General features: G+C 54.3%; 6 protein-coding genes and 1 non-coding gene across 7 annotated transcripts; 3 read left to right on the forward strand and 4 right to left on the reverse strand.

The window, feature by feature from the left end:
* Positions 1-2,344: 2,344 nt before the first annotated feature.
* On the forward strand, positions 2,345-5,343 carry QC762_105870 (uncharacterized protein; the record flags this gene model as incomplete). Its single annotated transcript, XM_062884977.1, has 2 exons — positions 2,345-4,419; positions 4,469-5,343. The coding sequence occupies exons 1-2, from the start codon at positions 4,224-4,226 to the stop codon at positions 5,341-5,343; spliced, it is 1,071 nt and encodes a 356-aa protein (XP_062747901.1). The 5' UTR covers positions 2,345-4,223.
* Positions 2,415-2,501, forward strand: QC762_0003590. Its single transcript has one exon. It is a non-coding gene; the product is annotated as a tRNA-Lys (tRNA).
* On the reverse strand, positions 2,582-3,613 carry QC762_105860 (uncharacterized protein; the record flags this gene model as incomplete). The annotated part of the gene is made up of 1 exon (XM_062884976.1): positions 2,582-3,613. One exon carries the CDS (start codon positions 3,611-3,613, stop codon positions 2,582-2,584), a length of 1,032 nt encoding a protein of 343 aa, XP_062747902.1.
* A 408-nt stretch (positions 5,344-5,751) lies between the features above and the next one.
* Positions 5,752-7,192, forward strand: QC762_0003610 (uncharacterized protein; the record flags this gene model as incomplete). The annotated part of the gene is made up of 3 exons (XM_062882788.1): positions 5,752-5,945; positions 6,050-6,121; positions 6,313-7,192. 3 exons carry the CDS (start codon positions 5,752-5,754, stop codon positions 6,992-6,994), a joined length of 948 nt encoding a protein of 315 aa, XP_062747903.1. The 3' UTR covers positions 6,995-7,192.
* A 262-nt stretch (positions 7,193-7,454) lies between these two features.
* Positions 7,455-11,531, reverse strand: PAK6 (Serine/threonine-protein kinase PAK 6). Its single transcript, XM_062884978.1, has 3 exons — positions 10,518-11,531; positions 10,141-10,457; positions 7,455-10,082 (listed from the first exon to the last, which is right to left on the reverse strand). The coding sequence occupies exons 1-3, from the start codon at positions 10,622-10,624 to the stop codon at positions 8,425-8,427; spliced, it is 2,082 nt and encodes a 693-aa protein (XP_062747904.1). The 5' UTR covers positions 10,625-11,531; the 3' UTR covers positions 7,455-8,424.
* A 1,684-nt stretch (positions 11,532-13,215) lies between these two features.
* On the reverse strand, positions 13,216-14,832 carry ubx2 (UBX domain protein Ubx2; the record flags this gene model as incomplete). The annotated part of the gene is made up of 1 exon (XM_062884979.1): positions 13,216-14,832. The coding sequence occupies one exon, from the start codon at positions 14,830-14,832 to the stop codon at positions 13,216-13,218; it is 1,617 nt and encodes a 538-aa protein (XP_062747905.1).
* An 840-nt stretch (positions 14,833-15,672) lies between these two features.
* On the reverse strand, positions 15,673-23,491 carry ECM29 (proteasome component M29). Its single transcript, XM_062884980.1, has 3 exons — positions 21,649-23,491; positions 20,001-21,474; positions 15,673-19,919 (listed from the first exon to the last, which is right to left on the reverse strand). Exons 1-3 carry the CDS (start codon positions 21,864-21,866, stop codon positions 16,011-16,013), a joined length of 5,601 nt encoding a protein of 1,866 aa, XP_062747906.1. The 5' UTR covers positions 21,867-23,491; the 3' UTR covers positions 15,673-16,010.
* Positions 23,492-26,166: the final 2,675 nt, after the last annotated feature.

Raw genomic sequence — 26,166 nt, forward strand, 5'->3', positions numbered from 1 at the left:
GGAGGTCCGCCGAGGACCTCGTTCTGTGCCTGGTACACGACGTCGAGAGAGCCTGGGGAAGGGGTAAGGCGGCGGCGCTCCTGACAATGGACGTACAGGGCGCCTTCGACGCGGTCAGAAAGAATAGGCTAGCAGGGAGGCTAAGGCGACAAGGCTGGCCACTGAATGTCTGCGAATGGGTACACTCCTTCATGTCACACCGGAGCTCAGCCATGAGATTAGGAGACTGCACCCTCCCCCCTAGAAGAGTGGCATGCGGACTCCCACAAGGGTCCCCTGCCAGCCCGGTCCTCTTCGCACTCTTCCTACAGCCACTGGTTAAGGAGCTGGCCGGGGCGTCGGCGTACGCAGACGACCTCGGACTGCTGGCTGTAGGCAAGAACGCCCAGGAGTGCGCGGCAATACTGGAGGCTACGGCCGAAAAGGCGGAGGCCTGGGGCTCCAGGAATGGCGTCGAGTTCGACCCAGCCAAGTGCGAGCTACTACACCTTACGAAGAGCCGCGCAACCCCCGCAGTAAGGATAGGCAATACGGAGGTGACGCCGAAACAGGAGGTCCGATGGCTGGGTTTCTTCCTGGACCCCAAACTCAACTTCAAAGCCCACGCCAATCGGTGGGCGACGAAGGCACTGAAAATAGCGAACCACCTGCGAAGGCTGAACAGGGTGGCCCGGGGCACCCCACCAAGAGCCACGGCGGAGGCGGTCCGGGCAGTGGTCGTACCCACGGCGACGTATGGGGCGGCGACGTGGTATACCGGGGTAAGGCAGGGAGGACAAACGAATGCGGTCAACAAGGCACTTAAATGTGCGGCCAGGGCGGTTGTCCCGGTCTGGAGAACGACCCCCCTGGGGGCGATCTTCCGCGAGAGCGGGACCCCCCCCGCCGAAGTGGCGCTCGCCCTCGCCAGAATCTCGATGGCGGCACGGATCAAGAGCCTCGACCCCCGCCACCCACTGGTCCTCCGGACCCGGCCGATGCCGGAGCCACCCAGGAGGGGCCCCCGGAGGCGTCTCCCGGAGAAGCAAACCAGACTGGAAACACTCGCGACCCTACTCCCCGACTGCCCCAGGCCGCACCTGGTGCAATGGACCCTACGGCACCCGGTACCTCTGCCAAGACCAGAAAACAAGGAACTGGGCAAGAGACTCCACGAACAACTGACACTCCTCGCCCCTAGGGACGAGATCCACCTGTTCAGTGACGGATCGAAGGCAGCCCCCGCACGAGGACTACCGAAGAGGACGGGCTGGGGCTACGTGGCGTACCAGGATGGGCAGAAGCTACACGAGCACCACGGAAGGCTCGGAGAATCCGAGGCCTTTGACGGCGAAGCGGTTGGGGCGGCACACGCGGTGGTGTGGGCGCGCGAATACATCAGGGCGGGGGCAAGACCCTCGGCGGTACGGCTCTTCATCGACAACTCGGCGGTACTATACGGCATCACAGGGCGCCCCTCGGACAATTCCCAGGAGGCGTTCAGGGTTATAGGATACGCGTGGAAGGACCACCACCTGCCCCCTCACGGTACACTGGGCCCCAGGACATATGGGGATCCAGGGGAACGAGGAGGCCGACGTTCAGGCCGGCCTCGGGGGCGCTCCCAGACCCAAGATCCCCCCGCCCTGACCGCAGTCAAGGCAAAGGCCAGGGCACTGAAGAGGGAGGCGTGGAACTCGTGGTGGCTGGCGAACAGGCCGACGCGATACGCCCAGCTAATGATCCAGGACCAGGAAACGACCCCCGGAACTCACGCTCGCAAGAAAGACCCTACACCACCTCCTGGCGGAGAGGACGGGACACGGAGACTACGAGGAGTACCACCTACGCTTCGGACACGACTCGTATAGGACCTGCCGCTGCGGCCGACCCACGGAAATCGGGCACTTCGCGGAGTGCCCAGCGGCGCGGGCCAGGGGCACTCTGAACAGCGAAAATGAAAAGCGCTCAGGAGGCCGGATAAGCTCCTGGGAAAGGACTGGAAGAAATACGCCGAGTGGGTGGAAGGCTCGGGAGTGTACGACCCAGCGGAGGAAGAAGAATAGGACACGTGACCAGGCCCAGATTGTAATGGCCTGAGGAAACAGCGGAACCACAGAGGAGCCGTAAGCCCTCGGGGACCAGAGCCCTGAGGCAGGCAGGCCTCTCTCTCCTTTGTAAATAACTCTCTTTTGTGACGCGAAACGCCCTGTCAGCTAGTATTAGCAGTAGTATTAGAAGCTTGGGCCGTCCACATCCCCAAACGGGGGCCAGGCGAGGTAGGCTCGGGCACGTGACCCCTCGGGGCCACGCGCCACAGTTCGACCCGATTGGACGCTAATAGATCTCTCTCTCTCTCTCTCTCTCTGGCAAGGCCACCTGGCCCAGATGACCAAACAGAAAAGGTCAAAAAGAATCGTCTGTGACGGGAATTGAGCCCGACGTGGGGGTCGAACCCACAACCTTGAGATTTCGGAGTACTCCTTAAGAGTCTCACGCTCTACCGATTGAGCTAGCCGGGCAACGGCTAATTGGTTGCTCAAAACTGTCCGAAGCTGGCTACAAGTCAACAGCTTTTCACAATATGCAGCCCTGGCAATAGTCATAGCGTTTTAAACTCAACATCCCTCCGAAAGCTCCAACCACCCAGTGACGGCAACAGCTCGTATCCCAGCACACCCTCGATCAAAGCAGCAACCATGGGTGCCGTCACTTGGAACTCGTTTGTGTACCGGGTGTGCTCCGTGCTAAGGACGAGCGAGTTGAACATTTCGCCCAGCCCGAACGCAGACTGATGGAGCGTTATCTGGACGGCTGGAGGATTGGTGGTATCATGGTGATTGACCCGACACCAGCGTTGCAGATACTCCGACAAGAACTGAAGGGTAGGGCTGTGGCTGCAGTGCAACTCGATCCTCTTGGTGCTTGCCGTCATGGTCAGGTAATAGGGCGGTCGAAGAAACAGCTGGTCGGGGCGTGGTAGAGACGCCGCGTCGGGAAGAAACTCGACCTTTGCTCGTGGCTTGGAGGCGTCGACATTGACCTCTACCTCTGCCCAGTCGTCTCCAGGTGTCGTGGTGGCCTGGGCATCCCGAACCGGAAGCTCGGTTTGCTTCTTGTCGGTATCGAAGCAAGTAAGGAGGTTGCCACGAAAGATGGGAAACAATTCGGTTGGTTGAAGCTGAAAGGCCTGTTTCTTGGGAAGAGAGACGACAAACCCTCGCCGCTGCTCCGACCACGACGTGGCGGCCTTGTCCGAGTCCGCAACGGCTATAAAGATCCTGAGGCGAGAGGGGACCTTTTCCAGCAACTGCTCCCCCCACGCTTCGTGTTCAGAGCCATCCAAAAGCTCGATCATGCTCTTGACGCATACTAGAACGCACCCGGTGACGCAAGCCACGAGGTCCAGTTTGTCGGGATAATAGGAGTCAAGCTCGGCGATCAAAAGATGCCATTCGGGCTCAGCGTCCACCTCGTGGCCCAAGATGTCTTTGAGCTTCCTGATAGCCGTTTGGAGTGCGCCATCCTCCTTTTTCCAAACCTCACGGATTCCGATTTGGGCTTTGAGCGGTCTGTCGTGATCAGTTAGCGTCAGGTATGCTCGTCTGCTGGCACACGTGTGGTGGCATGGCATTACTCACATCGAGGGCATGGTTGCCGGCTTTGCGCTTCGCACCGGTTACTGATTCTGGAGGACAGAAACATCGAGCCGTGCGTTGTTCGTCTCTTTTAACCACATTGTTGATGCCACGAACTCGCTACCCTTTGTTGAGGGAGGCAGCATGCTTGGCGACCCCTGAAGGCGCGCGAGGCGCCAGAGCTGAGCGCGGGGATGGCTTGGCACCAAAGGGCGATCTGCAAGGCGAACTGGAGATTGCCATCTTCGTGTTAAGCAATGTCAACAAACTAGATGTCATATCTCGTGTAGGACGGCGGCAAAGTTGCCTTTCTTGGAATAACAAGGAGTATGCATGTTGACTTTGGCGTTTCCCCTCGGTTGCGTTCCTGATACTATGCAGTTCTTTGGGCCCTAGAGCGGCAGCCTGGAGTGGGCCGACGACTCATTTCCACAAGCAGAGCGGTCAACGTTTTGGAAACCGAGCTTCCGCAACAACTCCCGTGAGGCTGACCGAACCTCCGTGACTCGACAGAATGTGGCCCAGGGTATCACCGAACCCCCGGAAGGGATGCTTAGGCAAGTGATGTGCTCGGTCACTGGAAGACGCGGGTGGGCGTGAGGAGCGATGCGACTTTTGGACATAAAAGAGGGGACCTCTGGCTGTCCAGGAGGTCCAATATCTTCAGCATCATCTCGAACATCCTCGCCCGCCTCTTTTTCAACTCTACCACATTCTTCCCAACTACCACCACTCAATACATCCGTCACTATGGCTCCTCTTCCTCCTGCGGAGAAGCTTTCGCTTGCCGTCCGCAAGAATGGTAAGACAACCCAATCCCGTCTCTGCTCGCTTTACTAACAACCAACAAGTCAGAGACGAGTGGGAGAACAACAAGGCCGACCTCGAGAAGCAGCTTTCCGAACTCCTTGGCACCGAGTGGACCGTCGAAGCTGACCCCAAGGCCATCTGGCCTTACCACAACGACGGTTACGCCAAGGAGAGTCTTGGTTCTTGCATCAAAGCCTACGTCGAGGGCGCTATCTACCAGATCAAGTATCTGAGTGGAAGATATGGAAGCGAATTCGCCACAGAGATCAACGACCTCGCCCATGCTCATGTCTTGACGCTCGAGGTCGAGGACCAGGACCCAGCCCGTTTTAGCTACAATGGTTGCGATATCAAGGATGGCAAGCTGCGCATTCTGTTCAACGAGACATGCCTTGGCACCAACGTCGATTACGCCTTGCAAGAGAACAGCCTTTTGCCCGCCCTCAACGCCGCTCCCAGTGACAAGCCTTTTAGCTTCCACGCTCGCAACAGCATCAGACAGGACTACGAACCCGCCATCGGCGCTGTCAAGAAGGACATTGCCGACCTTCTCGGCAAGAGTGTGGATGAGATCACGATCAATCCCAACTTCGAGGCCAACTTTGCCAAACTCAGTGAGAGCAAGCCCAGTCTCGAGGACTGGCAAGAACGGCTCGGGAACTTCACGCTGAAGTACTTTGAGGGCTTGGCTTACCAGATGAAGTACCAAAAGGTTGGCGAGGACGAGCTTATCCAGGAGGGTCTTCTGGAGGCTGTCAGCAAGAACGAGTACGCCCTTCGCATTGTGGACACCCTCACGTATGACTCGTATGGTGAGGTTGTGGTGGAAGATGGGGTGCTCTACATCCAGGCCAAGCCGGATACATTCGGTACCAACATTGACTACGCTGCTCAGAAGCTTGTTGATCAGCTCTGAGAGAAAGAGATGCTTGGTCGGAGTGGTCTACGGACACATTGTTCTAGACCTGCGGTGCGCAGATAGATAGTCATTGATAGAAATACAAAGGACCCGTGTACATACACAAGCTGTCTCACACCATCGTCGTCCTACTTTGCTGCCTTCATAGTCGGAGAATATTTGTCAACGGTTTGGGACAGGACCACAGGAACGAGAGACTGGGGGCGTTGAGGGGTCCTGGTAATCCTTGAAGAATACCACCTCCACCACAGCGGAACGGGATGCCACTTCGAGAATCGCCTCTATCCATCCCATGTCGATCATTCCCCTCAAGCCCTGTCGGATAAAATTGGAGGTTCGGCACCGAGTAACGGGGACACACGAAGACAGCCAGCCGTTATCAGCTTGCAAAGTACGGCGGGATGGATGGACGATGGGGTCATTCCCAACCTCGCCGACGTGGAGAATTCGAGCGATCATGTTCTACAAAACGTCTTCTCAGCTTTCACTCACATTCTTCTTGGCGACATCGGTCCAATATCACCGGACAGATCCCTTTCAAGGCGTACAAGCATAACCTCTAGATTCCGCCGACGGATGCGCTGTTATACAGGCAACTGGTAAGTTACCTCACGCTAGCAGACAAGGAACTAGACTCCAACCGGCTATCTCGAGCATCGGCTGCTCTGACTCTCTGCCTACTAGCGACCGAAACCCGATGAAGGTCAGAGATGGTGGGAGGCTCTAGCAAGCGGAAGACGGCGCTGGGCACTACTCGCACAAGACAGAGAAGGAGGTCAGGCCACTTGAAAGGTCAGTTTTGCCTTATTTGATGGTGAGGCCTTTCGAAGATCATGCAACACCAGCCTGGCCTCGAGGCTGGTCGGACTTGATATGATCGAGAAGTGGCAGTCTATATGCGCATATAACCAGGGCAAAAGCCTACCATCTGACCTCATCTCTAACCTTCTCTACACCCACACACAGATCACCCCACCACCAACTCCCCCCCAAAACCTCACACTTAACCACCCTCACCATGTCCACCTCCCTCCTTCTCCTCCTCCTCCCCACCCTCACCCAAACCTCCCCAGTCCTCCAACAAGCAACCCAAACCTGCTCCGACGCGTCCCTCTCGTCCCTGAACTGGACAGCCAAATCCTTCCACTACTCCTCTCTCCTCTCCCTCCTCGGCCCCTCCCTCACCTCCCCCTCCACCGCCGGCACCGCCTCCCTAACCTTCAACCTCTCCAACCCCGCCCTCGGCCCCTCCTTCGACCAGCTCTGCACCGCCGTCTCCACCACCCCCAATCAATTCTTCTACCTTGATCAATGGTTCACCTGCCTTTACACGCCCCCCACCAGCACCGCGTCCAACCTCTCCCCGCTCGTCGCCAACACCTCCGCGGCGACCTTTCGGTTCGACAAGCTGACCGGCCGGCTGGAAGTGAAGCAGGACTGGGAGTGCGTGGACGGGAAAGACAAGACTTATCCTACCACGTCTTTCAAGGGGCAAGGGGGGGTGAATGTCACTCTGGATTGCCAGATGGACGTGTGGGCGAATCCGGAGTGGAGGGCGGGTGGGGAGGGGTTGATTGGGAACCAGACGGTGGATTGCGGGGTGGTGGATGTGAGTGTTGGGCTGGATAGTTTGGAGGCTATGGCTTAACGACTACAAGATTGAGATCGGGGGCGTTTAGGTCTCTGGGATGGTGTTTTTAGGCGTGTTGGTGGTTTACCTAGGTAGTTTAGGTAGGGGACAGGAGTTTGAAGGGTTTGAACTTTATGACTTGCTCTGAAACCTGACTCTACTCTTGTGAGGGCTACTCTTGTATCTTGGTCCTAAGCGTGAAAATCACATATCCCATTTATTTTCAACCTTTATCACGATAATCCAACCACACATCCTCAAATCCTCTCATCGTCACCCCAACCCTCCCACCAACACCACTTGACCATCACCACTTGACCATAACCACTTCACAATCATCCACCTGAACACCACATCATCTCCCGCAACACACCCACCAACTAATTTAAAACAAGAAAAATAAGAAAAACAAGGAGTTAACCTACCTACTAGCCATAAGTACATACCAGAACCAGAGACAGTATATATTTCAACTCTCGTCCTATACCCTCAAGCAGATTTCAAACACCAGATATCCCAGGTACACACCATCTCCACGCCCAAAATCAAAAAGGTCAATAATACAATTGCCTCCATCCCATCCTTTAAAAACGGACGAGCCAGTGTTTGGTAGTTTGTCGTCCCCATCCTCAAATCTCCTTCCAACGCGGAAGACCATCTTCATTCCCTTAGTACCTGAGCTATCAGCCATCCTCACTTTTCAACTACCTAACATATATAAGGTACCTTACCCAACCATTAGAGACACCACTACCAAGTACCGCAAGCGTGTTTTCACGCAGCAAAATATCGATCTCTCCAACATCATCACCACCACATCACATCTTCACAGAAGCATGCCCCAGAGAATCACCAACACAGAGAGCCCACGGCCCAAAACCCTCAAATTTAATACCTCTGCTATGCTATACTACGCCATGCCTCCATGCCTGCGCCCCCCCAAAATCAGCAACAAATTGGTATTGTAGAAAATGTAAAAACGTTTGCCTCCTCTCTCTCTCAAGTTCCTTCATCTTTTCCACTCCATGCCATCTCCCCTCCCATACCTCTATATACCCATGGTTTTTGCCTGCCTTCCTCCGCTAATACCATGTATGTGCCTGTGCCATGTAGCGACTCCACCAAACAAAAAGAGAAATACAAAGCCGCTTAGTCGTTTCATGCCCTCGAGCAAGTCGGATGCTTGCTTGCTTTTTCCGTCTCCGTCCTCCTCACATAGTGTAATCGCAATTTCCCCCGTCCGTTTGTTGTGGTGGTGTAGGTAGTGCTCTTCTCAATGGCCGTGATGATCAAAGATCGCAACTGCTAATGCTGGATATGCCGAGTGGTCGACCCCAAAATGTCTGCATTGATGCTTGTCGCAAAAAGAAATCCCCCAATATCTTCACAAGAGCTGGTTGAGCAACATCTTGAAGTAGATGTTCCTTGTCAATGTGTTGTGTTGTCGCTCATCTTTGAGCCTCCTCCTCATCAAGCGGCTCAACCCTCACCAAGATCTCCTCAAGCAGACCCTCCAGAAAGGTTGGCACCTCCTTGCCCATACCCACAGGCTCTTGCTTGTCGTGGTGGTCAATCTCCTTGCACACATGCGCAAGCTTGTACACCAGCTTCCGGATCCTCTCGTGCGTCGCCTCGGCCCGCTGCTGGCTCGGCGTCACCGGCGGAAAAGGCTTGCCCGGCTCTGGCCTAAAGAGCTGCTGCAGGCTAATCTGCCGCCTCTTGAGCGCCTCCTCGAGCGCCGGGAAAATCACGTCGTTGAGCGCGTCCAAGTCTCCATTCGGGTTCGCTGGCGCTGGCGACGGGAACGAGGTTGGCGTCAGCGAACCCGGATCGACAGGCTCGCGATTACGAGGCAGTTCCTTCGAGATCAGCGGCGAGCTTGGCTGATGGGCAGGAACCTGCGCGCCATATCTTTGATAATGTTGTTGGACCTGCTGCTGTTGCTGATAGCTGTAGGGACCATTGTCGGGATACATCATCGGAGCGGGCTGGTTCGTAATCTTTTGGAGAGGCACTTGTGATTGTTGCTGCTGTGATCCCCGGTATGGCGGAATCTCTGGCAGCTTCATCGGCGATGCTCGAGTCGACGACGTGTGAGACCTCAGAGATGGTCCTCGAGAATATCCACCAGGCCCCAACTGCAGAGCACCCATTTCCTGCTGGATCTGCTGCGCGAGTGCCCGTTCGTATTCGGGAGAGCCCGGGCCAGGTGGTCGAGGCACCGGTTTGGAGGTATAGGAAGCGCGAGGAGTGTCGTTGAGGTCGGCAAGTGGCTTCTCGGGCGAGTTCTCCCTAGAATACCTGCCCTTGGTTGGCGAAGAAGCACCGACGGGTTTTCGCTGAGGTGACATCTGCCTAGAATTGCCAGCCCCAGTGACTGCCTTCAGGGTATCCTTAGTATCCAGAGTCAACTTCGCAGGACTCGCCTCCCTCCGCCGCTCGCCATAGTCGTCAGAGTTCTCCCGTGTCCTCGTAGACCTGGCATTGGTTGCCGACTCGCCCATGGCGTTCAACATGCCCGGCCTATGGATCAGGTGACCACGCTCATTAACCAGTCGTACCGTCCCAAAATCCCACATGTCATCGTCGGTGCGGGACTGATTCTCGTATTGAGTCTCCGGCTCGTCGTCCACATCGTCCTTCTCAGGCTCGTGCGTCGCGGCCCAGCGCTGGTATCGCTCAATGAGCTCCGTCAGGTAGCTGGTCTTTTTCGCGCGTCTGATAAACGGATGCTTGAGCAGTTCCTTTGCTGAAGGTCGATCCTTGGGATCTCGCTGCAACACCACCTCAATGAAGTCTTTGAAGGCCTTGCTGAACTGTGCCCCGTCAAGCCTGGGTGGAGGATTCTTGGGTATCAAAAACAGAACTTTCATGGGATGAATGTCGGCATAGGGAGGCTCGCCATTGGCAAGCTCCAGGGCGGTGATGCCCAAGGACCAGATGTCAGCCTTGTGATCATAGCCACTTTGCTTGATCACTTCCGGTGCCATCCAGAAAGGCGTGCCCACAAACGTGTTCTTCTTGGTCATGGTTGCCGAAAGTTGTCCAGAGACACCAAAGTCAGCCAGCTTGACCTGTCCATTAGACGTCAAGAGAATGTTGGCAGCTAGAACATGATTAGCCCAAGAACCCCAACATCCCACAACTTACAAAGCAAGACTCACCCTTGATGTCTCGATGAAGCTTCTTGTCCGAATGCAGGTAATCCAACCCCATGAGCAGCTCCCGAACAATGATGGCAATGCAGTCCTCCCCAATAAGGCCGGGCTTCATCAAGTCGGCACAGCTCCCGCCAGAGCAAAACTCCATGACGATCCACAGCTCGGCGCCTTTGGCATACGACCCGTAATACTTAGTCACATGGGGCGACTGAAGCTCCGACAGGATGGCAATCTCCTGGATGATATCGTCGACCTCATCCTCAGCACTTTCTATGTCGATGATTTTGATTGCCACCGCCTGACCAGTACGCTTGTCCACCCTGTGAAATTTATGTCAGCCCAAGCTAGCAGAATCAGATTATGGTCACGGGTAGAAGTACCCTTTGTACACCTTGCCGAAACTACCCCCTCCAATGCATGACTCCCGGGTATAGAGCAGCTCAGGATCGAGCGAGAGCTCTCGATCGTTGTATTCACGTTCCGACATTGTGGCTCTGCTGGTATCCCTTGCTTGCGGCTGTCAAGGTAGGTCGATTGGACGAATGTGTGCTGCTCTCGAAGGCTACGTTTGCTCTCGAGAGCAAAAAGAAGAAAGGAGAAAACCCCAGTCCGTATTATTGTTGGCCAATCGTGACGGACAATGCGAATGGCATGTAAGGGAGAGAGAGAGAGAGAAAGAGGGAGAGAGGAAGCTGTGAGTCGAGGGAGTTTGGAAGAGCGGAAAGTTGTAGTGGGAAATCGAACAGCAGGTAGCCCACAGAAGCAGGAGGGCACGACCGAGGAGAAGCAGGAGCGAATGATCGGTTCGGTCGGACGAGTTCGAGGGTTGTGGATGCTCAGTTCGGGGAGCAAATTTCTTCGAGATTCGAAAATGGGTACTGTGTCTGTATTTCTAATGGGAGTGAAGGAAGGAAGGGCGAGGCGCTCCAAGTCACAAATGCCAATACACCGCAATGGACAAGTACTCCAGGCTGGCTGGCTGTATAGCTGCTGTGGTAGCCAGATATGTACCTAGGTCATACAAAATGTACCTGGCTCGCCCACACCTCCTATTGTCTGAAGCAAGAGACAATTGGCCAACGGTTTGCTGCTGCTGCTGCTTGCTGCATCTCTCAACTTGCCAGGAGAGAGAGCGAGAGAGAGATAGGTGCCTTCTCTGCCTGCTTGGTGGCTTGCGGCGGTACCTTGAGCTGGCGAGAGCGCTGTCTCACCTGGGCACGTCAAGGCAAGCTCAAAGCAAGAGTATGACGTCCCCCCAAATGTATCGCGCAGTTGTAGGGGGAGGTTGCGAGTGAAGTGTGGGGTCTGCGGTGCTGGCCGTCTGAAAGGGAAAACAGATGGCGTCTTTCCAGGCGTTGTCCACACACCGTTGCCCGCCCAGCCAGGCGCAGCCGAGTGGCCTGTGCCCCTCCCCCCCGCACACTACCCGCCTTGCCGCCGCTAACATCTGGTCAGGGGTAAGCCTGCCTCCTTGTAACCCTGTTGACAAGGACAGAAGCTGGCGGCGGGGTTGCTGTTGACACCCCACGAAGAGACATCATAGCAACAGCTGCTCACTGATGGCTTGAGATGGTTGGAGAAGATGATCTTTGACTCTAACACCCATGTGCCTAGTCTGTGGCTGATGCCGTGAATTACCGTACCAATTATATGTGACATATGTTTGTGGCCATGTTGGCTCTCAGATGAATCTCAAACAGATCTTCTGCCATACATCATCGCAGCATGAATCCCCTCTGATGAAGGTCAAAAACCTCCGGATGGAAGCAACAGTTGTATGATCTCCTCATCAAAAGCCAGCGCAAGACCCAACACACCGTAGCTACAACCACTCTTGCCCAGTCATACTTAGGTACCTATCTTGACTAGCCAAAAAGAACATATTCTCCAGTTTTGCCCAACCTGAACCCTCAAACTCAGGCGACGAGTGTGAGCTTCAACTGGAAATTACACCTCCCTTTCCCCCAAACATTCAGGTAGCTATGCCCAAACACACATCATCCAATCATTTTTAATCTTGACTGAGAGTGCTCAGCTTCAGGTAAGCCATCTCACCGAGGTGTTTCCCGCTCACCTTTTATCAACCAACCGATTGCCCATCATTGGACGTTGACATGACAATGAGCCGAGAATGTCCAGCACACTCCGTACAAGTCAAATGTGGCACACTAAAAATTGCGCATCATCCGTAAAAGGACCCGACCGATTGGATACCAGAAGCTATCTCCTGCGCCATGAACTTGCATGGTCTTGTGCTGGGTTGTGGTTTGGGTGCTCATCATCTATCACTGACATCAACTCATCATCAAATCCCTGGTCACAGCAAAAAACAGTACAAAACATACCCTCATTTCACAATCACATCAGCGCAAACAAGCATACCTCACAAAATAAGCACCACCCATCTATTCACACTCTAACATTTATGCACAAAACCAACGGCATCAGAGCACCAAAAATCTTAGCATCTCTTCTTCGCTAACGGATCAAACCCCCAATCCTCACCCATCCTAATTCACGCAGCAAAGCCGACACCTCCATAAACCCCATAAGAGCCAATCCGGCCTCTCCCATGCTGAGTAAGTAAAAAGGGAAACGTAAACGGAAAAATGCCCATTAGCAACTAACCTCCCCATTCCAAATTACGCCATTTTCACTCCTTCCCCATCTAAAGACAAGAAGAAAAAAAAAGGAACGGGATAACATGACCCACGCGCTGCTTTGCACGCCTGCCTATAATCCATGTTGCAGGCCCAATCATCTCTCCGCAAGGTCCCCCTCTCTCGACTTCTTGGTCTTCAACATCGCTTGCCTAACCCTCTCACCGATGGCCCTAATCTGACCAGCCGCGTCCAAAAGTAATTGGCTCATCTCCTCACCCGCTGCATTAGCACTACTTAAGTTCTTCTTCATATCCTCCGCCAGGACTGTCCGCTCTAGAGACGTCAACAATCCCGCAGAGGTGCTCGGAGACCCTGCATTCTCGGCAGATAGAGCTGCATAGCAATCGACAGCCCCTAGAAGCTGTTCCCTGATCTTCTCCGTCAGGTCATGGATATTACGACTCCAAGCGTCCTCCTAACTCTCAAATTCAAGCATCACCGTTCCGTTAGCGAGGCCAGCCTCCTTGATAGTTTGATCCAGGAGGCCGATCAGGTCCACACCACTGGGCGATGTCTTGAGCTCAAATGGTACCCCCTCCATGCCTGGAATGGGTGGCTCAGCCTTGATCCATTCGTAAATTCTGGACACCGTATCGTCGAGGCGGAACCGCCTGATAGTGCGGCCATTGCTGTGCCTGATCTGAATGCGCGTTGTGGTCTTGGGATCGGCGGCTGGCTCCGAGTGTGGCTGATTCGATGGAATTCTGTCAAAAGCCGACTCAACCTTTGGAGGTTCTGCTGGTGGCTCCTCCGCCTTCCCCTTGCCCTTGTCGTCCGCAGCCAGGTTGCCAGTTGAACGGGTTAGCGCATCGGGGTCGTCGATGTTTGGCGGCGAACCACCCGTGGCAGCCGCCAGACTGTTCTGAAGTGCGAGCTCAAGCTGCTGCTCCTCCGTCAATCGATCGAAGTCGATAACGCGCTCTGGCCTCTTGGCCTTGGTAACGGGGTTTTTGCTGTTGGCTGCGAGGCTGTACCTATCAAGGAACTCGACAAGCTGAGCGTGAAACTCCGAGGGCGATGGAAATGGGATGCCGCTCCAGACCTTGACCTGTTCACCAGTGCGGGGGTCGACAACCGACACATGAGGATAGTTGTTGGGGTTCTCATGGGTCCGGTTGGGAAAGTAGAAGTTGATGTACCGCTCGGCAGAAGGATCCAACTTGTCGTACTGCAGGAAAATGAAGTTCTCCTTGATGAGGGCGACAATGGCTTGGTCCTTCCACACATCGCGGTTGAGCATCTGGCATTGAAAGTCTGAGGAGTCTTGCAGGTTGACCAACAGCCACTTCTTCTCCTCCTTGCCTTCGTCGCGGGCCTCCTCCCAAGAGAAGTCGGAAATGATGTCGTATGGTGGCCTGAAGAGCTCAGCCAGGCGATCTGCCCTACTAACCGCAGCACCGGCTGATCTAGAGGCTGCTGCCGGAGCACCGGCCGACCAAGCTGATGGTTGTGCGAACGGGTTGTTGGCTCCAGCACGCCTACGGGCTGCAGCGGCAGCTTGTCCGTGTTCCCTTCTAGCACGAATCTGAGCAAGTACCGACTCATGATCGTCGTCGTCAAAACCGCCACCAGGGGCCACGAGCACCTCAGTTGTACGTGCCATGGGAGCCCTAACGCCATCGTCGTCGAGGCCTGCGCCACCACCCCCAGCCCCAGACGCTGAAGGATTGTAGAACTGCTCTTGCAACTCCCTAGCCAAGGCAGCATCTTCGTCTTCTTGAGCCGCACGGGCAATACCGGCAACATTGTCGGTATCGGAGTCGAAACCTGGGTCCTGCATGTCGTCGTCGCTATCGTCAATATGGATGACGCCTTGGGCATCTTCTCTGCCTTGGGAAGGACGGGGACGGTTCGAAGCTGTGGTCGACGCAGGGGTTTGCAAACTCTGCTCGATATTTCTCTGAAGGTCGAGGTCTGAATACCACATGCTGATGGCCTGGGTGGAATCGCCGCACATGTCGATCATACGTTTGGCAACGGCGTGAGACGTTGCCGTGACCATCATGAATTCTTGGATCTGCTCCTCGTCCATGGTTGCTGATATCTAGCTGAGCCAAGCTAAGTTAAGTGATAAGAGCTGTCGTATGTCAAGATATGCGGGAAGTAGTATGCCCTGTGATGTCCGGCTGGAAGAGAAGAGTCGAAGGGAGTCAGTCGGTCGAAAGGTTTGTGGTAAAAGCCCACAGAGCTCGGAAGGAAATATTGAGCGCACGCTGCGAGGAAGCAAGCGGCGGGAAGGGAACGGTTGATCCCAAAAGTCGGTCTCAGTGGCTCTCCGGAGGAAGGTCTTGCGGAAAAGTTGGGCAGAGGAGAGAGCCCAATGTCGATCGGTTTGCTCAATCGCTCTCGTGGGTTGGTCGAGAGTGTGTCGGAGCAGGAAGAGTTGGTCTGCAGCTGCAGAAGGAAAAAAGGTTTTCGGCACGAGGCGTCGTAGCTCGGGGCTTGCGGGTGGGAACTGTGGGTTATGGTTTGCGAGGCAAGCAAGAGTGAGGTGAAGTGGAAGAAAGCTCCAGCTGTGATCGAGAGTAGGATGGGTGGATGGAGATTGAGCCCCGCGTTGCTCTTGCTTCCAGGTTTCGGCTTCGGCTGGGTTCTTGTTCTGGTGGGTGCGGAGAAAGAGAGCAAGCAGGTTGGGGAGTGGTGCTTTGAAATAATTCACTGAGCGATAAGATAAGAGTTGTTGAGTGAACGCGTATCTCTGCTGGGTGCCTGTCAAGAGCAGAGCTTCGATGGGGGAGGAGTTCGTTTGGCTGCCCGGCGGTTGCTGGTTTGGAGGGGACGGGACCTGTGACGCAAGACCGACGGCGGATCCCGATCTCTTGGCACCTGGCAGGGTTAGGGTTGCTACACTTGTGACGTTCAACAACTTGTTCCCTGAGGGACTATTGTTCTGGATGGGATTATCAGCGATTATTTGACCAGTTCTATGCCATTGTATGTGTCTTGTAGCCAGGTATATATCTAAAACATCCTTATACAAATATCCACTTCTCGAAATATCTCAAGATATTCCTCGTTCCTTCCTATGCAGAGCAATGATGTCCTCCCTCCTCAATGACATGTACAAGATGTGCTCTTGTCTTTCCTCTTCTTCCTCGTTTCCAAGCAATTGCATGTTTGCCATAAGTTGAAAGACCCTCATCGGCCCTGTATAACCTCATGGCTTCCCAACGTCGTGATGAGAAGCAATGGGGTGATATCATGATGCCCCTACCCAAGCAGCTTGAGGGACTCCTTCCACTCCTTCTGCACGTCCAGAGACCTCTCCTTTTCGATGGAACCCGTAACCAACCCCTCAACCTCCTTGCCCAGCTCCGTCGTCTTGAACTCCACACCCTCAGCCGTGATCTTGCCCAGCTGAATGGCACCCTTGACCGCCTTGGCTCTCGCGATCCGCTGTGACTCCAACCCCGTGTCTTCCGCATCGAGGTCCAACGTCGACAGGAACCATCGGATGATCGGGACAGCATCACTCCCAGCCGCGCCTGCCACGGCGGCAGCTTCCAGAATATCCTTGGCGCACTCGTACCAGTACGTCTTGCGGATGACGTCGAACTCGGGTCGGGTGATGTACGGCTTCGCGGTGAATATCTGGGCAGGCTTAAACTTGGGATCGATCGACTCGATGGCAGTGATGACTTCCTTCAGAGTTGAGAGGGGATCCTTGCTCATATTGGCCCGGTTGTATCCCTTCGACAGAGTCTCCAGCGCTTTCCACTTGGTCACAGTCTTCAGATCCAGTCCACGACTGTCCTTGGACGTGGAAGCAGGTGTGTCGACGTCCATAGCGTCGCCGTCCTTGTCCTCCTCCTCGACATCCAGGTAAGGCGCGACGATGGTCTTGATGTCGGGAAGCATGTCACCGAATCCATCCCAAGCAGCAGCAACGCGCCGGAGGCACTCGAAGGCGTGGGGGCGATAGACATCATTATTGCGCTTGGCCTCCCGAATGGCAACCTTCTTGTAGGCAACCACCAACTTGTCATCCTTCTCCAGTAGCTCCTTGCTGAGCTCAACAAACTTGGGGAACGGCTCGAGAAGCTTCTCCTTTCCAGAGAAGGTCTTGAGAATGAGAGCCTTATCGTAGACCGGCCAGAGGGTCTTGACGTGCTCAACATTGACGTGGTGCGTGATGGTCTTGGCACCCGCTACGGACTCGGCAGCATCAGCCACCGTAAGGGCACCTCCATGCTTGAGTGCCCACTGAGCAGTGGACAAGGTCTTCTCCGCGAGAGAGACAATCTCTTTGAGGTACTTGGTCACGCTCAGATGCGTGCCAGCGTGCGTGTCCCACACCTCCTTGAACGCCTTTTGCGTGTACTCATCTGTGTCATGTTTGCCGAGAAAGCTGAAAGGGACGAGCAAAGTCTCCAGCGCGTTGAAGTGATCAGGTGAGATCTTGGAAAGGGCCAACACAACATTGGCAACCTTTTGCCTGCGATCGTCGGTGTCTGACTCGAGGTAAAGATTGATGAACTTTTCAATGAAGCGCTGCTTGGCAGCATCAGGGGCGACGCGGAGTAGGTAGGCGGTAGCGCGAGCGTAACCCTGGCTGACTTCGTCATTGCGATCCAGAGTGTGTTTCTCCATCAAGTTCAAGAACGTCGGAGCATGCTTCTCGAAGTTGATGCCATGTTTGGTGGACAAGGTCCAGATCGCACGGCCACAACCAATCTTGGTTGGCATTCCTATCGCAGTCTTGATGGTCTCGGACAGTTTGGGCACCAGTTGGTCCATGACCTCTGCGTCGACATTGCGCAGGCAGTCCTCGATGGCCTCGCCAAGAGGGCCTTGCGAAACGGCATTGGCACGAAGCTTGTCAAGCTTGTCTCTGTTGGCTTCACCAACCCGCTGGTAGTAGTAATTGATGGCCTCCGGTTCAATCGTGCTCAAGAGACCAAGAAGATGAACCATCAAGGTGGGAATGTAGGGCTTGAGTGCGCTTCCGCCTCTCTTGCAAATCTTGACGACCGTGCTGACACAGAAGTACTTGACATCGTCGGCTGAGCTCTCGATGCCCTTGTCTGAGAGCAAGAATGGCAAGGCCTCGTTCATCATGCTCTTGGCTGTGGCAGAAGATCCAGAGTCTTCGAGCTGACGGACCAATGTTGTCGAGAGAGTCATGCAAAGCTTTCCAGCTGCGTTGCGAACAGTTGCCTTGACGTCATCCGCCACCTTGACGGCGGCTGCCCAGATGTCCTTGTAGTACTTCTCGTATTTGGGGAAAGGTCGACCAGAGATCAGTTCGGCAATGGCGGAACAGCTGGCCTCGCGAACACGCCACTCCCTACCCAGGATGCTCTTGAGGAGGTCGTTCATGATGTTGTCGAACTGGGTCTCCAGCACAGCATTCGGATCCTTGACGAGGGCCTTCCAAATGTCGTTCATTGACCGTTGCACATTGGTGTTTGGGTCGAAGCGGTAGCGATACAGCTTCGGGTAGAGTTTGGGATCCACTTCCGAGCTCGAGAGGATGTTGCTGAGGCCAAATCTACCAAAGGCTGATCTGGTCGACCAGGTGGCCGCGTTGGTGGCCAAGGACATGAACTTGTAGACCAGGCTGGGATCTCCAACCTCGTTGGCGAGACTGACAATGTCCTTGTAGGACGTGATAGACTTGCCATCCCCTGTTGGCAAGGCGCCAGCATCAAACAGCTCCGTCTCCTCCTCCACCTTGATCTGAGGTCCAGATCCAGTGAACGAGGCGACCAAATCCTTGGTCAGGTCGCTCTTTAACCCGGCGTCGCCCTTCTCGTACACCAAGGCCAGACCCCGCGATGCCGTCTCCTGAACCAGCTCGTCCCTCGCGCTGAGCAGGCGCATGAACGCAACCTGGCACAGCCGCAAGCGCGACTGCACCTCCTCCAGGTGCGAACACCTCTGGATCAGGCAAAAGAGCCAAATACCCGACGCCTTCAGCAGCGACGGCTTGGTTGTCTTGCAGTCCGCAAGCAACTTCTCCAAGACCGCCACCAGCTGAGCGGCGCGCCTCGGAGCCCAGTACTCACGGCCGGCAGACTCGACGTCGACCGTGAGCTGGACCACCTCGGCGTCCCAGCGCGCGACTGCAGCCGCGATTGCCTCGCCCACCGCGAAGTGGACCTCCACCTGCTTCAGCTCGTACAGCGCGTACAGCTGCGCGAGCATCTTCTCCAGGGTCTCATCCCAGCTTCCGTCCGACGGGAGAGACAAAGCCAGTCTGCCCAGGGCAGCAATGGCCTTCTCGTTGCCTTTCTTTGCGTGGACAACGAGGGGGTCGACAAAAGATTGGATCAGGTTACCCTGATCCTTCTCTCCAAGCCCAGCAGTCCAAAGCTGGGACCAGGCTTCGAACAACGTCTCCTGCGTCGAGAAGACGGATGCGGTTGACGCCACCTCCTCCAACGTCGGGAAGACGGAGGCGATCTTGGCTGCGCGGTCTGCAGCGCCGGTCTTGGAGTAGTACACCAGCCGCGAGGCCAGGTGTGCCAATGCGAGGAACGCGCCCTCTACTGCGTTCAACTCCGCCCCCACAGCCGTCTTCAAGTTCTTGGTGATGTCAATCAGGCTGGCTGTGACATCGTCAAGTTCTTTGACGGGGTGTGACGGGTGGGCAGCGAGAATGCCCAGAGCCTTTGCCCCGAGGGCACGCAACTCCTTTTTGTTGGACTTGATGAGAGGCAGTAGCTCTCTCGAGCGCGGAGCGAGAAATGCCAAGATCACCTTGGATGAAAACGAGGCGAGGTCGACAAATGAACGAGCACAGGGCTCGATGATCTTTGGGGCGTCATCTCTTAACATGCCCTCGAAGGCGGCAGTCAGCAAGTCAGTGAATAGCAGCGCGTCGTCGCGCGTGAATTGGACGTGATAATTCCGGATAGCTTGGCGGGTTTCCAGGTCGGACTGGACCAGAGCTTCTAATCTCTGCTGCCACCCGGCGTCGAAAACAAAGCTATCCGCCAGGACGGTCAAGAAGAAGATCTTCTTGCAGTAATCGACGGCAATGGGGAAAGCCTGGATCATGTCGCCGGGGTAGTTCCTAAATAGCGGATGGGCATCGATATCCATGCCACCCTCTTCCGTTGACTTGCGCGTGGCTCGCCCTGCCTTAAAAAACACGTCCACCATCGCCGGCCATTCCTATGATGAGTATGTTAGTACAACGAGATCTTACTCTAGCACGAGTAAACAGATTCAGACAAAAGGAAATGTTCCACTTACGGGTAGGTCTTTCGACTTGTCCTCGTCATCATTCACGTGATATGTCCACGGATCAAGGCCCTTGTATCCCTCTTCCACAACATCATTTCTCTCGTCCAGTCGGCCCGCAACAGCAATAATGTTGATCCACCGTGCTGTGACGTCCGAGAAAGGCAGACAGTTGTTGGCCCATTTAGCAACAGCGTGCCTAGTGCTGCGTACTACATTTTCGTCTGTCTCATTGCCGAGCAGCATGTACGAGATCAGGATCGACTGGAGCTCGAGTTCCACCCTAAAGTCGTTGTGTGGAGGCTTGAACAAGGTCGATACGCTGGACAGCGCCGAGTCAATGTTCACCACCACGTCCGGGGTTGGGTCCTCGGAGAGTGACTGGAACAGCCAAGCAGCAAGGCCCGAACGGCGGTGGTCGTCCATTTTTGTACCCTTCGCCAGGATACCAATCGTCTCGTACGCTCGTGAGCGCAGAACACTGTCGTCGAGTGACTGCTGGTGAGGTCTGGGCCAGCCTTGGGAGTGGATGAACTGTCTGAGCATGTGAATCAGGTTCACCCCGATGCTATTGAAATCCGTCTTGCTTGGACCAATTCGGGCTACCCAGTTGATGAACTCAAAGAGGGCTCGGTGTAGTTTGGTTTGCTCCAAACCGGAAGATTTTGGACCCGTGGGACGTTGGTCAATGTCCATGAAGGTGGGATCTTGGCTCTCAACCGTCTTTTCGAGATCCACATTCCGCTTGAACACTGCAAGAACCTCATTCGTGAAGGTGGTTGCAATCTCTGACTTGCTGAGCATCCCCAGGATTCGGATCCGATAGGGGGGTTGTAGTTTGGAGTGAGCGTCGTAGAGCTTGCTCACAAGAGTCTTGTCCTCCAAGGAGACAGAAGTTCTCTTCAACAGATCCTCTCCGATTCCAGAGATGCGGTAATCCGTGCTGGAGGCTGCATAGAGAGCGGGAATAAAGCGCTCGAGGTCGGTGAAAGCACCACTGGCCAGAAAGTTGGCAGCAAGAATGCGCGTCTCGGGCAAGTTCAAACCTCCAGCAGACGGGTTCCAGGTGTCCTTTTTACCTGCAAGTGTCAGAAAGCTGATGTCTTCTTCTGTTAGGCCGGGTGCCGGCTTGTCAGCCGAGGCATTGGCGGGTAACAACAGGAGCTTGCCGAGCCATTCAGCAACGTATTTGGCGTCTTCGGGGTGGGACAACCCCATGGCCTCTCGAAAGGTAGCATCTTCTTTGCTTCCTCTTGAAGGAATCTTGATGGTAGGGAGCATACGCAGAACGACGTTGAACAGCTGACTGAGCGAAGCCGAAGACCCAGTTCTAATGTTTTTCAGCGCCTTGGGCACGAGCTGCTGTTGCTCATAACGTTCAAGCCTGCCAACACTGTGTTGGATGTAGATCAAGTCAAAGTGCTTTATCAGGGGAGAATCAGTCTCCTTGAACTGATCCAGTAGAGAAGCAACTGGGAGCACGATTCTATAAAATTGTCAGTTCCGATTCTTTGCTAGAATAGAGAAGGGTAGAAGGAGACGCGAGCTGCCTCGTTTCTCCACTCAAGCAAAGGACCACCTCTGCTCAAGTTGAGGACCTCTTCTCTGCTCAAACATGGTGTAGAGGTGCAGAAAAAGGAGGCCAGGGAGTATGACTTACGTTGGAGATTGGATAAGCTTGTTGATGTTTCCGCATACCGAGATGACCTTGTTGCGGACCCGAACATGTGGGCTTCCGGCTTTGAGAAGGATTGGGCAGAGATAAACATTGAGTCTCTCCTGAAGCTTCTTCTCGTTGGAAGAGGCGCTCAGAAGCGTCCACTCTGCTCCATCGAGCAAAGAGATGTCTTTCTTTTCTTCCTCGGCAGAGGAAGCCATCTTGCGAGAGGGTTATGGGATAAGAACCAGTGGCTGGCCTTGATCAGGATAGGCCTATACCAAGTCGTTAGATCCCATCTCGGGTGGTTCCATGGTCATCTAGCGGGTCGGACAGGCAAACCTTGGACAACTCTGTGCCTCTTTTCGAGTGGAAGAGGTCTCTCTGGGAGCCTCGCGGCGGTCTACCCCTGAAGCGGGTCGATAAAACGATGCAATAAATCGATGAAACGATAGAGCAGATGAATTCGAGTCGACTGAAGGCTTCGAATGGCAGATGGTGATGATGGAAGCGTGGTGCCCCGATGGTGATGGGTAGCCTCGCGAGAAAGAAACTCGAAAAAAGGAGGAGATAAGTAAGGTAGGTAGGATTGTATCCGGAGTATTAGGCAGATAGCCAAAACACGCGGAGTTGTTCTTCAGATGTGGGCGGGAGCAGGTTGAGATGACAGTTTGGTTTCTGCACCTGGAGTGCTATCCAAGCAGACAGCCTAACAAAGCAGGCCCAGTTGGAACTCTGATAGATGCAAAAGTATTGTCAATGGGTAGCAATAGGGGTCGTCCGGTCGTCCGAGGCTCTCTCTCCGTTTGTCCTAAGGCTTCTCGACGAGATATAGAGTCCCAGAGGTGTTCGACGAGGACTACTCAAGCCAAAGAATAGGCCCACTGCTACAGTCAAAGCAATATCGGAACTGAGCACCCAAGGACCGTCACCGGAAGGGCCGTATCTCCTCCAAGAACACGCTGAAGAACTGCTCCTACTCGATGTTGAACGGTCACAATATTCAGGAGGTAGGAGGTCAGGGGCCCACGGGAACTGGAGGCAAAGATACCAAGACCAGACACTCCTCAGCCACCGGTTACCCGAACCGTTAGTTCCCCTGGGATGTGGAAATGAAGGGTCGCAACACTTCGAGCTGCTCAAACGTCAAAGCAGCCACAAAATTGCGATGGGAAACCCTTCTTGAGGCTAGATACCCATAGGAGGTTCAGCCCCTCGATAGGCCGCCAACGCAGTACGACTCGTGGTCGCAACAGCTTCCTAGGGTATAGAAGAGAAGGGGATGCTGGTATTCCTTTTCGAATAGCTTGGCGATAAACCGGGTATCTTAACAGAAAACGAAGAGACGTGCCACTAATAAACCAGACGCCGTTAGAAAGATAGCTGCTGGGCAGAAAAGGAGCGCTGAGGAGACGGGATGTTGGTGTCCCAAAGCTAAGCCGGCGCTTGTGCAAGAGTCAAACCCAAGGAAGAGGCACAAGAGAATGGAACGAGAGTAGTCCAATGTCTAAACTGGATCAGCTTCCAGGTATATAACAAAGAGGACGTCGTCGCAAGCCCAGTTGCCTGTGTAGGGGGGAGGCGTCGTTGTCGAAGGATTGATGTTTCCTATGTTCCCTTCAGGCTTCTTGAGGTCTACGACAGCACCTCCCAAACACAAGTGCCAGGTACTGTGGAGGGGCACAAGAGCCCACAATGAAATGACTAAGCAGATAAGAACAGATGAACCGTTGTTCTGTTTGCTTCTTTGCCCAACGTCCAAGGTATGTTACTGGCAGGCAAATGCATCTGCGCTATGGAATTGAGATTTCCCAAAATGCCTCCATAAATAAACCTGTATTTGAACGTAGCTGCTTTTGAAGTAGTCATTCCCCGTGTAGCATTGAGGTACTGGAGGGCTCAAGCACAAGGAGATCCTGTCAGCCTCAAATGCTTCAGCCACATGGCGGGGTTGGGAGTATCTGGGCCCATGTACCATGCTTGGCAAACGGCTCTCGGCGCTGTGACCAATTCTGTCTTGGTCACCGAGGTGAAGGGGCCCCACTCGCGAATAACCTCACTTCGTTGCGGCTTCGATCTTGTAGATCAACGCGATTGAAATTGGATTCTCTGAAACAGTGTGGCTAATATTTCACCTAAGCAGTCAATGATAGTTTGTCTTAGGCCTGAAAGCTTGCTCCTCGAGACTATGTCCTGGCCTGCCTTTGCTTAGAAGCAACTCCTATGACAGACAGACTATACGCCCAATGACTACTTCTACACGATTCCACCCGCTTCCTGTCCTATAGAGGCAACGAACTTCGATATAGACGTCTCGGGCACCCTGTCCATGTCGTCACAAAACAACAGTGCGCCAATACCATGATGCGCCCAAGCCCCATCACCCTTATGCTGAATGTACCGAAGAGGAACCCGATCAACCAGGATATATCGAGCCGCATACTGAGATCCCGCCAGCACTCCCCTCTCCCGACATACAGGCAAAAGACGGTAAGAAGCCTTCTAGGGAGATCCAATATGCCATGGGGGGCTGTTATACCACCAACTCTGAATATCCCAGCTTCTTGTTTCCTACCACTTCTGAAAAGCGATGATGTCGAAGCCGGCAGTCCAAAGGCGGCACATCAATGTCTGGGCATAATTCTCGAAATAAGGCGGGACATGCCTGGGTGATCCCGGCACAGACTGTCTGCCGTGGTCTCTTTGCCCTGTTCCGGGTCAGTCAGAACAAAAACTTTGCCGGCGCGGGTTATGCTGTGGGAAAATGGGAAGATGGCATGGCTGATACTCAAATCACAGCAGTGGAGCTATTTGATTGACCCATCGATGTGCCCATGGTGTGTTCGACGCACGGCAGCTTGTTTACAGAGCAAGATCGATCGTGTCGAGCAAATCTGGTTCACAATTCCACAGCAGCCAGCCTGTCTCTGCAAGACCTTGGATACCGACCTGCCGAGCAAGTCACTCTTCCCTCTCCGTCCTTCAGAAGGGAAGTACTAGCCACGACGGCGATCTCAACAACGTGTCCCCACGATACGCCCAGAGGAGATATTTATCTTTCCTGCTGGCCAGGCCGGTGGTGGTTCACAGTAGCCATCGGAGTCATCAGCTGTTGAGAGATAGGCGTTTACGCCATCTTCTCGTGTTCTTTGAGCAAACTCAGACGACCATGTTTCGGTTACGCCTTCGTTTAGCCACGTCGAAGGTTACCACAACACGCCCCAGAGTAGGCCGAGCCCAAAGGTTCCATCGATAGGTGCCGTATGGGGCTCGAAAATAGATCAGATTCCCAGCATGAAGCTGAAAGTCCCAAGGCGCCTTCACAACTTGTTCTGGCCGGCCACGGTTGACCTGGAGTCCTGTCCCGCCCGAAATACCAAATAGAGCCGGCAGGCAAGATCCCCAGCAGACAAGACCCACGGCAAACAACACCCCAAAGCAGGAAAACTGCATACCATTGGGGAGACGACCGGACCGAACGATCCAGATCGAACCAAGAACGGGTGGCGTCCTGGAATCACGGAGAGGAGATCAGCCTGAACAAGCCCCCTCGTATACAGCAAGATCAAATCGGTTCAGTTGGCAGCACTTCCTGAAGAGAGGTGGGTATACACAGGGAGCACAGCAAACTGGAAGCTTTGGAAGCTGGTCCTCTGCATGACTTACATCTGCATGACTTACCGCTGACCCAACGCTGACATAACCTAGGGACAGAGAAAACAGGCTCTCGGCAATCCAAAATCTACCAACACAATGCCCATAGATTTCGCCAGCCAGTTCATGGTGCCATGTCGATCCCTTTTGAGTCCGTACCGCCGTCGAGCACGTCACGGCAAACACTATTCACGGTACTCTCCTCGTGGACCAAGGACCGCTTCGCCACCCGTTCGCGAGACGATCTCGCGGGGAAAGCTAGGCAATATACCGGAGGTTCACATCATGCTGAGCAGGTCTAATCTTGACGTTGAGACTCGGCGTTGTTGCTCCAAACGATTTGGTCCTCAAGGTTTGGCCAGCCTGGTTCTCCGTAGTCAGTTACGCTTATGTTAGTTCGAGACCGCTGGGACGTTTAACATTGTGCCTCGTGAGGAAAGCATGGCGTATACAACTACTGCATACTGGCTCCAGAAATATCCGGTCCGGGGTCAGGAATAAGGTTAGAGCTGTCTTCCTGGTTATGGTCTCGGCGGACTGTCGAGGTCTCTCGTAGGGCAGGTTAGTAAGGATCATCGTACTGAGGGTGTAATTGACTTGATAACTGTAGTTTTCGAAAGACTTTGACCAAGTAATCATCTAGAGAATGAGTGATTCGTTTAGGTATTACTCTGGTTGCTCTTTGCCCCATATATTACTATGGACCTGCTCCAAGTCCTGCTTTGCACATTGCTCCTGGTGGGGAATAGGAGCAAGCAGAGCGTATGTACCAGTGAAACTAATAATACTAGTTCAAATACCATAGACAGACGTCAGACGTATGTGGTCAGCAAAGAGCAGCACAGATTGGATAATATAACTGCGATC

This window comes from Podospora pseudocomata, assembly GCF_035222375.1.
Source record: "Podospora pseudocomata strain CBS 415.72m chromosome 1 map unlocalized CBS415.72m_1, whole genome shotgun sequence".
Lineage (NCBI taxonomy): Eukaryota > Fungi > Ascomycota > Sordariomycetes > Sordariales > Podosporaceae > Podospora > Podospora pseudocomata.